Below are 15,379 nucleotides of genomic sequence, written 5' to 3'. Positions count from 1 at the left end.
TGAGGTTGACCGCGACCAATACCGCGACTGAAAAGTCACGCATTGTGTGAATACCATTGTACCGTGTACGTATTAAAAGATAAATAGATATCTTGCCTCAAACTTATTTGCTGTTTCTGCGCTTGATCATATGACGGTAACGTCCCAAAACTACACTATCCTTTCATGACCGGAATCGTCTCAGTTTTCATTTCACCATCACTTCTTGCAGATGAACTTGCTTTAGTACGGTATCGTCGGTTAGCGCATCTTTCCTAGCTAGTCGCCTTCACTAGATCTCTCCGCACTCCCACCGTCACACACTTATCCTCCAATACGGATCGGTATATTGAAGTGTAAAATGTACAGTCGTACTACGAAAGCGGCCGCCGCAATCGGCTCGGCGGCAGTCCTCCGGCCGTCGGCGGGGAGCGCCGCAGCGTCTGTCTGTCTGCGCCGTCCGGCGGGGTCATGGCATGCCTGGGGCGGTCTGCGTCGGTGACGTCACGCGTCTGGTGCCCGGCGCCGCGCGCACAGACACCGCCATGGCACGCAACACTGATTGCACGATTACATCGAGTCTGTATACCAAACTGTACACAAGCACTCCGCTCGCGTGATCGCGCCATTCGCACCGACCGTATAAAAGCAGGTTACTGCGACGACTGCCGAGCCGGGCGCCTTCCGCCCGGCCCTCGAGCTCACAGGGCCTCTAGCTATATTGTCACAAGCTAGCTAGTAATTCACATCAAACGCGTCATACTATCTGCATATATACCTCCGTCATCATCAGCATCAATAATAATAAAACGTAGAAAACTAAAAACATAAATCATTGGGAATACTCCAGTTAGGCTTGGACCGCAGATTCTATCATAAATAATAATCGGAGATGACTGTTTCGTTTTTCGGCCACGCTCCAATCTGTCACCCTGTTCACCGTCGCGCCGCGGCGTCGGCCAGGTCTCTGTACACATCCAAGCCGACACGCAGTCGTACAATGCCTCGCCGTATACACAAACCGCCGTGAGCCGGCGCGGGCGGCCGCTCGGCGCATCTGGGGCCCGCACTGTGGCCGACCCGGCCCGGCCAGCGGCCACACACAAGCTCGGCTCCTCCCCGCGCGTGGGGCGCCCGCACGGTAACACTTTCCATCGTCTTCCTCAGTCTCTTTGGTTTCAGACGCATCCGCCGTGGCCGCGTCCAGTCGCGCGCCGGTCCGCCGTCTCTCTGCCGTCGCCGACGCGGGTTACATGTCCTCCACACGGACTGGCGACACCGCCACCACGCCTGTGGCTGGTCCAGCCCGTCGACCAGCGCCCTCTATCCTTCTCCGCAGCCCGCCCTGTCTCCTCCACAGGTTAGCTCGCGTCGCCGGCCCAATCACTCGCCCTAGTAGTCAGCTGAGCGCGCGACAGTGCCGCGCGTCACTTCACCGCGCGACAGTCCATCGCTCAGTCCACTGCGCGACAGTCTGTGTCGCCCACTGCACCGCGCGACAATGCGACACCAGTCTGTCTGTCGCACGGGTCGTTCGGCCGAGTAGCAGCGTCGCTCTGGCATGTCCCTCAGCCGATTGTCAACACTGCTGTCTCTATCACATGTTGTAATCTCTGGTCACCTCCAATCGTTGGCTCTCACGTATATGTGTGTGATGTGTCTTGTCGAATCTCCAGGGCGCCTGGCAACTACCGTCGATTTAGCTCCATCTTGATGGCTGAAACACGCGCCAAAAGCGGTCAGACAATCACGCTACGACTGACGGCACGGGCACAGACCAGAAATGGCTGACTCGCGTCGGAACCAGCCGCTACCACTACCATCTGATAAGCGAGTATCGGTAGGGCGATGGTAGCCACTTTTCCACGAAACAAAAGCATGCAAGGCAGTCCTGCTGTAGAGCTAGAACATCGGTATTTCATATCCAGCCCTGTGTTGACTCCGGAGAGAACCGAATTCCTTACGAAAACAGCCAGATCTGCTAGAAACTGGACCCGTGGGTTCAGGTACCATAATGCAAGGGACAAAGACAGACGACGTTGTTTCCCATGAGTAAAGAAGCGAAGCAATCGCAAACGCAATCACAATGACAATGATATCTCCAGCACCCTACCATGAATAATATCTGCATATCAGAAGCGACGGAGCGAAACAAGTCGGTAGGAGGGGGTTCTGTGGCGAATATAAGCCTCAAATAACGGTTTTAGAGACGTGGCGTGGCGGTTATCCGCGCTTTCCAGAAAAGGATAGATACAGATCAGTTCTTCAAAAACCTGGGGATATTACAAACTGAACGACTCGCCACCTTGTATGATTAATGACCGACCAATTAACAGAAACGAGAACCAGCTGCCTGCTTATCCCACTTGCGATACAAAAGGCTTACAGGAGTCCCCAAATACCTAGCGTATCACCACATAGAATATTATGTAGCTCCCACTTCCTCAGCTCTCCCCCACCCAAGAAAAAAAAAACGTTCCGTGCACTCACCGTCCAGAATATCATTCTTCATGGCCGTCATTTCGCGTCTCATCTCTTTGAGGATGTCCTGTTTGAGGGCATCCAGGTCAGCCGCGTTTGCGCCTCCGGCCGCCGCCGGCTGGTCGGCCGGGGACAGGCCGTTGAGGCGACTCTCGTCGTGCGAGCCGAGCCTCTTGCGGGCGGGCCGGGGGCTCTCGGCGCCACCGCCGTTGGTGGGCCGCACCACCGAGCCGCCACTGGTCGAGTGACTACGCTCCCAGCGCGGCGGGCCGCCCTCCTCCTGCGGGCAGATACGGGTGTCAGATCGGCCCTAACTCTTCAGGAGAAAGCTGGGTGGAGGTGCGTTATCCGAGCGATCAGCAAACTGTGAGTGGTTGGACAGAAGGAAATTCATCCTCGAGAAGTAACCATTGTTGACATTAACAGCGCACCTACCGGGTTAATAAATATAATTCTTGTCACATAAATTTGCTATTACATAGACGAATGACTATGAAAAGTAATATGAGTCATCCCTCACATTCCTTTCCTTCAGTTATGCTTTGTTATCTCACCTGTCCGCCAGCCGTGTCCTCGGAGGGCGCCGCCGTCATCTTCGCCTTCCTGCGCGCCAGCGTGGCCGCCATCTCGTCCATCATGGACATCACCGGGCCGCCCGCGGCACGCCCGATAGTGCCGTACGTGCTGCTACCCGACGACGAGCACGAGGATGTGTCTGAGTTGTTCACCTGGGGGAGCGGAGAGGAGCACGATCAGTTAGAAGTTCGATAAGTGCAGTGGTGCAGCGAGGTAAGCTTAGTATCACAAACAGCAATGTCTTTCGTTATTGTCCGAGTGCAGGGTAATAGAACGCAGCAGACAGCGATACAGACGCGAATGGCGCCCAGTGGCCTACATTGCTGACATTCCGTTTCCCTTTTTAGTCGTACTTTCCTCACGAAAACCCACGAACATGACATGTTTTGCCACCTGGGTGCACCTACAGACTGAGTGTCGCCGGCGGCGGTGGGAAACTCACCACTGTTTTCTTCAGCTTGGTGTTCTGTATGGCGGCGGCGAGTCCGCCCAGCCCTCCCAGGCCACTGGGCGGCGGCTCCGAGGAGCTCACCGGCCGCTGAGGGCTGGCCGCGGGCTCCGGAGGATGCGCCGCCTGGAAGGCTGGCGGGGGCGGCGGCGGCGGCGGGGGCGGTGGAGGTGGCGGCGGCGGCGGCGCTCCGCCCGCGGGCGGTGGCGGCGGTGGCGGGGGCGGCGCCGGCGGAGCAGCCGACAGCGGCTGGCTGGCGGGCTGGGGTGCCGACGAGGTGCGGTGGTGGCCCGGTGGGGAGGCGGCGTGCTGCGGCACGGGCGGCGCCGCCGGCGGCTGCGGCGGCGCCTGGGGCGGCAGCTGCGGCTGCGGCGGCGCCTGCTGCTGGGGCGGCGGCTGGTACTGCGGCTGCTGATACTGCGGCTGCTGGTACTGCTGGTACTGCTGCGGCGGCGGCTGCTGCTGCTGCTCCGAATGTCGCCGCTCCAGCTGAATGTGCGACGGCGGCGGCTCCTGGGCGCGCGGCCGCGACAGGCTGCGGTAGGCGGCTGCCGGGTCCTGCTGGCCGGCCTCCTGGTACAGGGCCGGACTGCTGGACGGCTTGTGCGGCAGCGTGTGCGCGTGGCCGTACGTGGGCTGCTGCGAGCGGGCCGTCATCTGGGCGCTCTCAGTCAGGTTCTGCCGACACAGACAGACACACAGACGGGAGCGTGAAACACGGGCGGCCTCGGTCACGCGGCGCGAGGCTCCAGGAATGCGGAACAAAGTAAACTCATTCATCTGCACGGGCGTCTCCATGCACGCTTTACACTGACAGCCACACAACCACGGTTAACTTGGGAACACAGGCACGAGAAACAATAGTGACCATGTGACATGATATCAGCATTAGTCGACTATGATAGAAGTTCGGCCTATTTCATCTGCCGAGCATCTGCAAGAAATGCAAAGAACTACACCAACGCAAAAACCGGCCGAGACCAAAGCCTTCGTCATGGCAAACCCATTTGGGTCAAACTGCGAACAATGTGCCGCTACCATACAAACAAAGCCGCAATAACCTCTGCGATAGGGCACTTCGCTTTTTGTCCCGCCAGCTTCCAATTGAACCGTCACAGGAATTTACGACCCAATATCAGCTGGAGATATGAACCTACCGCGTACGCAGTGCGCACACCATACGACCAAAGCAAAGCAGCGAGTCTGATGAAAATGAAAGTTGACGAATAATGTGCTTTTTTCTTACGCGTTGTGATGAAGTGTTGAAGATATTGCTTATACATGTAACATGTCTTATGCATAATAAATTATTTCAACAGCCTAGCAAGTCCTTGTTAGACGCCCGATAAACGCCAATTGAACTGGTCTCCGGGAGGCTTCATCGAAAACTTTCGTTCGAAAGGTTTTCAAAAGAGGATTGAAAAAGTCTTCAAGACCAATTTTGTCTGGTGTGATATATCGACTGAGCATTATCTCACAACTCCAATAAAAAAGGAGCACCAACAGCCAACAAATACCTATCGGCCGACGTAATTAGCATCCACCGTTCATTCACGGAGTGCAGACATGGGCGATTTTCCCGATAATCCCTCCGACCGGTTCCTAGCCTTCCGCCAAGGCCGTCGGTCCTGCCGGCCGATAGCCCAAGTATGGAGAGCGGCGCCGTGACTCAGGGGCGGCCCGCCAGAGAGCGTGCACGGGCGTCCGGCCAGGGCAACATTCGAGAACATACCACCGGCGAGGGTACAAGGGGAGCTACTATGGCACTGTAGGCCGGCAGCCTGAAAAAGCGCTAGAAATTCCCCCAAACTGACTGTCCGCAATATGAACAAAATAGGTATCATTTAATCCCAAATTGATCGAAGAATACGATTCCGATGCTAGTTTTGCCCTAAGGTCAAAATTGAGGTCGTCAGTTGTCACCAAACACAAGACAATTTAGACTCTCTATAGGCCACCACATTTACCGATTTTAATGATGAACTTTAGTGGTAATTTATTAGTTGACCAATCGTCGTTTTGAACGAAATTTCCTGTCAGACTAGTTCAGGGCACTGTTGTTCACTGTGCCAACATCATTCTGACATATTGCATCGCTTTTCTGCAAGATAAGCTAGCTGTTTGCAAGCAGCTGCAAGACGTAATTTAAAATCATATCCAATTTTTTAATTAGACTTTTATAAAAACGTTATTTCGAGCGGCTAAAAATGAACATTTCATACTAGCCTCTGATTGCTCATCTTTTGTTCCATATAGGTGCTTTGCTGCTTTTCCCTGCTACTTTTCGAGATATGCGCCAGTAAACCACATGATGTAGGGGCAATTGTCACCTCGCCGCTCTACTGAAGGCCCGGCGCTCTTTAACCCTATTCCTGGCGGGGGGGGGGCCTCAGGAGCCCCCCCTGAGGTTTTTTGGTTATATCTCCCAAACGCGTTGAGCTAGGAAGCTCAAATTTTCTGACTTTTCCTAAAAGGCTTCTACGCAACATGTCTGAAAATTTTGAGTTGATCTGACCTCAGGTCAGGTCACCAGAGGCGGTTTGGTGACGCTACCTCAGAAAAGTTTGCAATCACGCCAGAGCTAGAGTTTTTGACCGATCAATTTCTTCTCTTCAGGGTTTAGTTAGGGTACCAGTATGTGCAATTTGTATATCTCGGAATTTTGATATCGGTGACCTAAGGTCAGGTCAATTTCGCGACCTCCCCATTATAAGTCAATGGGGGAAAAATCAACTCCCTGTTTTTACCACTAAAACGGGTCGGAATGGCCCCATATACCATACATGACTTCATATACGATCAACCTTCACTACCTTGAGGTCTGTTTTGCTGTTGGGCAGCTGTGAGGTCATGTGACGTCATCAAAGGTCACCAAAGGTTTTTGGCCAATAACTCCGTACAGGAACAAGATACAGACGCGTGGATGGTCTCATTGTGTTCAGCTCGTCAAGACGCATCGAATGATATACATGATGACCTCGAGGTCACGTGACCTGAGGTCAACTTTTGACCTTGACCTTTCGAGGTCAACATATATATCATTCGATGCGGATTGACGAGAGGATCACGATGATGCCCTTAGTTTGTTCCTATCTTGACTAATTCGAAAGTTATTCGAGAAAAACTCTCTCCATATCTAGTGCCGCCATTTTGACTTTTTCGACCCCTGTGACGTCATCTTTGACCTGACCTGAAAATGACCTTAGTAAAAATTGTAGATCTTGGCCGTGCGTATCCGATGCCGTTTACCGCTTGTCGCTATCTTGCTTCGTTCTCGAGATCTCAGGGGGGGGGGCCGAATCGGCCCCCCCCCCCCGCCAGTTTCTTGTCCCGGCATTTACGGTAGCTGTGGCATTCCCGTGTTTTCCTTTACATTTGCGGAGTGCGCCCATGACCACTAGCAATATCACATTCCTAAGATTGTGCTTGACAAAATACTATAAAAGAAAAACTAGCGATATTCCCGAGCTGCCACAGTCACGACACGTGCTTATCAGTATCATTTCCGGCACCGCTCCATACACTATCCCCACCGGCCACTACTCACATCTATGGCTCTGAGCATCGTGTTGGCGAAACTGTTGGCATCGTCCACGGAGGAGAAGCTGAGCCCGTAGACCCGCTTGTTGTCACGCCACTGGTGGAACGTGGGCGTAGCCTGGTTGTACTTGAGCCCCTTCAGGATGGCACAGTTGATGACCACCTGCGGAAGGAAGAAAGCGGTGATAACGAGATGACGTATCGACTTATGTGGAAGTGCGCACAGCTGAGTGGGGCAGATTGCGACGTAAATGTGTTATTTGAAGAGGTGAGGCGTGATACAACAACATGACGTACAATCAGGGTTCGTAGAAATAGAGATATGGCATAGTATCAGAATGGACGTAGCACGTGTAATTAATTACGTTCCGTCTAAATGAGATAGGTCATGACAAGGTGAGTCTAATGGCTCTCGGCACGCAACGACGCATTGATGCATTATAGCGTCATTGCAGCTATATTAATACCACACAGGATCCATAGCACATAACAAACCAGTAGTGTCCCACGATACAGCTCACTGTCCCGGCACACTGGCACGTCACAATAATAGCACAAAATGTACTGCCTATGAAATAATCCATAAGCACCGTCATAGACAACATAGACCGTAATTTCGGCATATATACGAAGAACATTATGGCAATAAGATAACACATCTCCAACAATTTGATGGCACACGGCACACCACCGCCGCACAATACGACACAACGTCACAGCACAGTACGACACTGACCAGCTGAGGGCCTGTCATCGCACAGTTGTCGCGGTAGGTCCGGCGGCAGGTCTCACATGAAACCAAAGAAAACACTGCACGGCTTGTCACAACAGTGAGCGTCACCAGCAAACACAACACGACCCGGCAAAAGACAACAGAACACACGAAGAGACAGAGTGGAATTGCTACCATGCTTAACCCGCGCGGGGCTGGGGGGGGGGTAAATTTTACCCCCCCCCCCCCTCGCGAATTTTTGCGATATCTCAAAAACGGCGGCGCGCAGCGCCGCCAAACTTTCAGTACCTTTTCTTACATCAATTTGACACGTTCTCTGAAAATTTGAGCGAAATCCGTCGGAAAATTTTTGAGAAATTGACGTTTTAGTGACGTCATGTTCGTCATTTTCGCCTCAAAAACGGCAAAAGTTCAAACGCCGCTAACATCCTCATTTTTAAAGGAATCAAGACGTAACAAAAAAGGTTATACGTAATTTTACTTTGTCTATCAAATGGCTATCTCGGTTTTTTGAAAATTTTGGATTTTGGCCTAAATTTTTTTTCAAAAAACTGACTTTTTTGGGAAAATCATTATAAAATCCAAAATGTTGAGTCTATCGAAAAAACCGGAATATATGTCAGAGAAGTGGTCTATGTGCAACTACATACCAAATTTTAGAAGAATCGGTTCAAAAATGTGGGAGTTATTCAAAGTTTTATGACGTCACGACACACAATTTTTTTTTGGAAAAATGACTTTTTTGGAACTTCTAGACCTCGTACGGAAACAAAAATAGCACCATTCGATTCGCCGTGAAAAACTGCATCAGATAGACACCTTTTTAGGCCTTAACAACCAACTTCAAAATTTGACCTCACTTGACCTGACCTTGACCTGACCTCGACCTGAAATTCATCCAGAGGTGGTCCATATCACTTATTGAGTGTGCCTATTGAATTCTATGAGTAAAATGACCCATAAAACATGTGTCGCACATGCCCTTTTCTATATTTTGTTTTTTGGTGACCTGACCTGACCTGACCTGACCCTGACCTTGACCTCTGAATGATATTGTATGCAACGAATATTGTCTTGGTAGCCTAAGAACACGTTTTGGGCGATCAGTCTCAGTCCATGACTCCATTCTTCGGCAACTACGGTGCAAGGCCGATACTGTAGAAACTTGCAATTTGTACCCTTGACCTGACCTGAAACTTTAATTTTGACCTCAAACTTTAAATTAAGTACATGTTTTTAGTAGTTCGTGATGAGAGCTTTCGATTGGCGTTTGAATTTTCCAAATCGGACCGTTAGTTCGGGAGATAACAGGGGGGGGGGGTAAAATTTACCCCCCCCCCCCAGCCCCGCGCGTTCGGCTGGAGACCCCAGCCCCGCGCGGGTTAAGACTCACCCCGCAGACCGGCGAACGATCAGACAGCCTAAAACCGGGATTGATTTGACCGAGAAAAACACACCCCGGATGATCGCCGCACGCGGGGCACCGGACCTTCGATCCAGCCTAGCCATCTCACCGGCCCGCCCAGACCCGACCCTCCCTAGCCAGCCATTCGTTCCACACACGGAAAGCAAATAAACTCAGTGAGATATTGGGAAGTCATAAACCTCTCAGGCGGCCCGACCAGACAGCGTCGGGCTCGTTCCATTATGTACAAGCTCTCCGGGGATCCGTCTAAGCTGGTGAGGAATGAAACATAACATGACGTAACTGCTCTTTCATGAGTCTGTCTTTACCTTGACCGTGACATTTCGCCGGTACATTGATCTCCTGGCTCTTCCCTCACCCGCTGGTTCCAGTGCCTCGTGTATCGACCAGTCGCCCCCCCCCCATCCCTGCCTCCCTCTCGTCTTGGTTTATCTGCCTCTACCCTCACGTCAACGTCATACCCCCTACCCATCACCCCCGTAACAAAAGTGTCGAATCTATGGCTCCCTGTTTTACCTCGTTTCGTTCCATCCATAACATAGGTAGCGACCCCCTTTCCAAGACCCACTCGTAATCTTCATTTCAAACTAGTGCAGCCCATCGCCTCTCCGTCTCTGAATTACAATAGTATTGAACCTTCATAGAGCTATCCACGATTGACGAGATCTCATTTCTCAATATCAATTATTGGATAAAAAGCAGATAGCACTGCCATTCATCCACACTCATACCAGCCAGAAAACATTCCCCACAAACCCGTGCTCTCCCTCCCAGGGGTCCACCCCGCACCATCCACCAGCTCACCTCCTGATCCTGCAGTTTGCGGCCCACCACGCGGTACGTGTTGTTGACCACGTGGTGGTAGATGTGCACCTTAGCAAAGCCGTTGGTCGTGCCCGCCGGCACCCACTTCTTGTTGACGTCATCGTACACCATCACGTTCGCCCGACCCGACGTCAGGCTCAACTCGTTGCTGAAACGGTGACGTCACAACGGCGTCAGAGTTTGTGATGTTACGCCGTCAGATTTGTAAAGCTAGATTACTCATGTTACACCGGAAGATGTCATATCGTTGCATTGAAACGAGATGTGACGTTATATTGTTACATTGTAATCGTCAGAGATTCAGTGATATCACATCCCCATTCAATGGAACAATGGCGACATGGAGATAGATGAAAAGTGGTTAAAAAAAAACAACAAGAAAATGACGCTGATCTGGTGGAGGTATCATGTTCATTGATATAGCGATGGAGTACGGGCCGCATTATCAACATAGTATGGTACGCAGAGTGGGAATGGCAGTATGGTGATTGGTGGGTACTGGGTATGTGATGGTATGTGACAGCTCTGTGTGGCAATGGGTCAGACGGCGTGGGCCCAGATCGGGCTGCGGCCGAGGAGGCCGCGTTTCGGGGCCGTGTCAGCGAAAGCACGCACATAAACAGAGCGGCCCTCCAAACAAACGGAGCCGAGCTCGCGTGACCCGGCTACCCGTCGCAAGGTACAGGAAGTCACCGAAACTGTTGGTTCAGTCTGGGCACCTTGAATGCGCTCTCCTGGGACGATATGATCATGATCACTGCAATGACATTGTCTAGAGCCGATAGCCATGTGCGTTGACTTAGCAATAAAAAGAAGACATAGTAATGACATATGGAAACAGCCTAGCTAAGGCACATTCTGTTGTAGCTAAGTGATCGTTTCTATGTCATGCACCTTGCGCTCGGCACTGGCGGGGAAATAGCCTTCCGCGGCTAACGGGAAAACAATACTTTCCTGTCCGCACACCGCCGCATTACGTCACGACAATAAACAAGGCCTGTGTCCAGCTGGGACTGAAAGGAAGCCAGCAGTTTACCCTACCAATAGCTCGGCTCAGTCAAGAACTACGATCGCAAAAGATGCCCACTATATTCTCCGAATGAAATCAATGACAAAACACATCACAATGCTCACATAGCAATGGTAAATGATAAATTGGAGGTATCGTCAGAATCCAAATTCAAACACTAAACAAAAATATATTAAAAAGTAATGCAGTTCGTTGGTCGACCCTGTTAGGGATTCAGTTTGGATTTCAGGAGCACCTGGGTTGGATACCCTATGCCGCCTGTCCCCAACCAGCCCTCAGGAAGAATAGGAACTACGCTCTCAGCTGCCCTGTAGCCTAGGGGCAGAAGAGGAACAAGCACTCTCCTGTAACTGGGCACAACTGACCTGTTGGAGGGATAGACAAAAAGCAGTAGGTACTCAAACCAAACTCAAATTCAAACGAGAGAAGTCAGAAGCATCACAGTTCCTAAAAAGACAGCACACAAACCAAAACCAATGAGAAAGTCTTGCATACATTTTATGAACTATTGCCAGGAATACATGAACCAGCCTTCTCGTTCAAGCTCAAGCCTACATAAGAAGTTGCCAGTAATTAAAATGACCATCCCACCTTGAAATCATTAAGTGGTGATAGACAAGTGCTGCTCATGCTCAGGGATCTAAGTAGGTACTCATTCACTCACTGTGATGTTAAGTCGTACCTACCAAAAATATATTATTAAGGCATAGGTAAATTCTACAATTTTGGATTTTTTGCAAACTTGAAACTATAAATCAAACGCTTTCTCCTGCAAGGCACAGAAACATAGCAGTGCCATGCTTGCCCCTTTTCATCAAAACAAAGCCCTGCACATTTGATAAGGATTAACCACACTTAGAAGAGTTGCCTGGAAAACATGGAAAAGCCATAAAAAATATTGGTCTTAGCCTAACAGCTAACACCTGCAGAGTAGCCTTATTAGAAATCTCCCTTAGGGTTCTACCTTACCAGAAGAATCTGCCAAGGGTGCCTTAATTCTACAGTGGGCATGTCCCTGCCGCTTCTCTAAAATTATATAAGAAGAGCAATGAGAAGAGCTGTTTTGGGGATGCCACAGAACAATTTCTGAAAGGAAATCAGTAGTTTGTGTGCTACAGACTACAGAGCATAGTATTAATGGTGCACCAAAGCTGATTTTGAGACAAGTTGTTCATATAAACAAAAACATTGTAAAAATCTTAACCCTTGATGTAAAAAACATACTCAGCCTTCTCAACCCCCTAATAACACTTCATACTCCCATCAAGTGTCATGCACATGATTCATATTTGTATGATGTGCATTGTGCACCAATATCAATTTATGCCTTCTTTAGCCTCCTTTGCAAAACCAACTCATTTGGGATGAGGGAGAACAGTGGTGGCAAAAGGTTAATGAAAAATTGAGATGGGCTTAGGCCTTGGCAGAGCATGGTGAAGCAGTGAGAATGATTTTTTTCTAACAGCACAGGTCTGATGGGCAGGAGGTTTTAAAATGTGACAAGAAAAGACCCTTTCCCTTGTTTTTAATGATGGACAAATGACTGTTAGTTGATATAGCAGTACACACTGGGTCTGCTCCCAAGGTAAAAAAAAAAAAAAAAATGAGGAAGTTGAATGAGCTTTAAGGAGAACCATTTTATAGCAACCATGGCAACAGTTCGGTGAAATCCTCCATTTGCACCCTAGGCTTAAAAATGATTAGAAACCAGGCCATACTGTCAAAAAACATAAATTAACCTAGAAAATTGTTTACACTATCATTTACACCTAAAAAAGCAGGTACACTAAAAGCAGAAATTGCAAAACCTAATCTAACCTAACCTAAACTTACCAAACATAACCTCACCTTGCCTGAATCAATGGGTGGTTATGTGTAGCTTATCAATGTTTTGTGGAAAAGTATCAAAGTATTGATATGTGATCTCACTTTTTAAGCTTAGCACGATATGTCCTTTCTTTTTAGGTTTTTATTTTGTCAACTTGTCCAGTTTTTAGAGGGTGCAAAGACAGGAAAGATGTGAATCAAGATGAGCTTGGAGGAGCTACGAGGAGCAATGGGAACAATATTTTGTAACAAGAGGTTAGATGAGCTCAGAGTAGCTTGACTGTATAAATGCAGCAAAGAACTTTTGTTAATTGTTGCTCTTAATCGTCACTGATCATAAAGCAATACTCTTCAAATCGTTTTCAAGTAAAAATTAGACACATTAATTACCCTACGTTTCGCTGTATTCACTTTCTCAAGGACGAATAACATTAAAAAATATAACAATAATGCTTATCTGATTATTTTCACATTCTGAATAAAATCTACTCTACAGATTAACACGCTTTCACACATTCAAAGGCATTCCGAGGCCCCTACTAGCAATGCTTCCAGGTCTCCAGTTCCACACACCATTACAATTTACAAAGATTGGGAAAACAAGGATGGTAAATACAATGCCATGATGTAGTTCACACATATCATGCTAATCAAATTTTTGAAAAATCAACCTTGAAGCAAATCTTTTTCTTCAAAGTTAGGTAGGTACCAGGTTCTTTGTATATTGGAATTCATAATCGTGAATAACAATGAACTTTTGGGACAAGAGTATGTCTGACATATCTGTATCGATGTTTGAAATACATCCAGCAAAAAAAAATTAGTTACAAGCTGAATAATTCGCTAAATAATACGACAAAGACAATGCGGCAAAACCGGACAACGCCCAGAGACAAGCAAAATCGAAACCAAGAACTGCCCTTACCTCATGGTTGCGTTTGTCTAAAATCACAGTCAACACTGAAAATAACAATTTGTCTATCCAGCCAACATTTTCATTACTACTTCAACAATATCTTAAGCCATGATTCACTGGATTATTCACACCACTTCCCACGAAATCCGCGATCAACTCTGTCTCTGAGCGCCGGGGTCATGCCAAGGAAGTATCAATTGAGATTCAGTCACGTTTCATTGTTGGAAAATGACGTCATGAAATTGGTAAATGGCAGGTGAGATAAAATGACTGGGAAATATAAAATATAGGTAACTACAGACAAAACTTGCAAAATAAGCCCGTAAATTTTCAAAAATCAATATTTTCGACCTTCTGATATCTTCTCGAATGATAACTTGGCGAAAGTTTTTTTGTTTCATGACGTAACATTGGCTGATAAAAGTTAAAGCAAATGACATATTTCTGAAGGCTTGAGATGAGATAAGGGGGCTTCCAAACAGAGTTATAGTGTGTCCATATGATGCTTTTTTGGCCCCTAGAATTAATAGTAAAATAATTTTGCGAAACATAGGGCTGTTCACGACGTCGGTTTATGTGGTTTACATAAACTGCCCTCGGGGCACGTTCCCGGCTGTGACGTCACATGGTGTTTACGTTTACGAAACACAAGTGTTTACTTAAACAGCGACAACTAATAAGCAGTTGCGATGATACTGTAAAAGGTGCAAAGAAAAGATAATTTGATGGAAATATGTCCCATATCATGACATATTGCAAGAATAAGGACAGTTTTCATCACAAAATACCCACGACGCTAGACGCTGGTTAGCCGAGAACTTTGCTCAAAATAGGTCTTAATTATAGTAATATATAAACTAGTAATAAAATAATAAAACCTACCACTCCAGTCCTCTGCGACCCGTGCAGGGTTATTTTGAAACTCATTTACCCACCCATCAGCCCCTGAACTGTCCGAATTCAAAGTTCCTAACTCACAACTCGCCTCACGAGTTTGCCGCACATCGCCATCATTGTCACATAAACGCGTTTACGCGCCATGTTGATGCTCTGAGGCATCAACCGCATAAACGGTTTACGGCGGAGGTCTGACGTCATTGACGGGATGTGACGTCAGGATCAGGTCGACGCTGATTGGTCCTTCAAAAAATAAACATGTTTACGGTTTATTAAACTGGATAAACCGACGTCGTGAACAGCCCTATTCCGCGCGGGGCTGGGGTCTCCAGCCGAACGCGCGGGGCTGGGGGGCGGGGGGTAAATTTTACCCCCCTGTTATCTCCCGAACTAATGGTCCGATTTGGAAAATTCAAACGCCAATCGAAAGATCTCATCACGAACAACTAAAAACATGTACCTACTTAAGTTTAAGTTTGAGGTCAAGGTCAAGGTCAGGTCAAGGGTACAAATTGCAAGTTCCTACAGTATCGGCCTTGCACCGTAGTTGCCGAAGAATGGAGTCATGGACTGAGACTGATCGCCCAAAACGTGTTCTTAGGCTACCAAGACAATATTCGTTGCATACAATATCATTCAGAGGTCAAGGTCAAGGTCAGTTCAGGTCAGGTCAGGTCACCAAAAACAAAATATAGAAAAGG

General features: G+C 48.4%; 1 protein-coding gene across 1 annotated transcript; it reads right to left on the bottom strand.

Annotated features, from left to right (window-relative positions):
* Positions 1 to 303: 303 nt before the first annotated feature.
* LOC122371005 (protein enabled-like) lies at positions 304 to 13,949 on the bottom strand. Its single transcript, XM_043347036.1, has 7 exons — positions 13,791 to 13,949; positions 9,988 to 10,156; positions 7,032 to 7,187; positions 3,479 to 4,162; positions 3,015 to 3,188; positions 2,470 to 2,740; positions 304 to 1,696 (listed from the first exon to the last, which is right to left on the bottom strand). The coding sequence occupies exons 1-7, from the start codon at positions 13,793 to 13,795 to the stop codon at positions 1,668 to 1,670; spliced, it is 1,488 nt and encodes a 495-aa protein (XP_043202971.1). The 5' UTR covers positions 13,796 to 13,949; the 3' UTR covers positions 304 to 1,667.
* Between the last annotated feature and the right edge of the window lie 1,430 nt (positions 13,950 to 15,379).

The sequence above is a fragment of the Amphibalanus amphitrite genome, unplaced genomic scaffold (assembly GCF_019059575.1).
Source record: "Amphibalanus amphitrite isolate SeventyFive unplaced genomic scaffold, NRLGWU_Aamphi_draft 001194F_arrow, whole genome shotgun sequence".
Classification (NCBI taxonomy): domain Eukaryota; kingdom Metazoa; phylum Arthropoda; class Thecostraca; order Balanomorpha; family Balanidae; genus Amphibalanus; species Amphibalanus amphitrite.
This window is presented reverse-complemented; position numbering and strand designations above follow the sequence as displayed.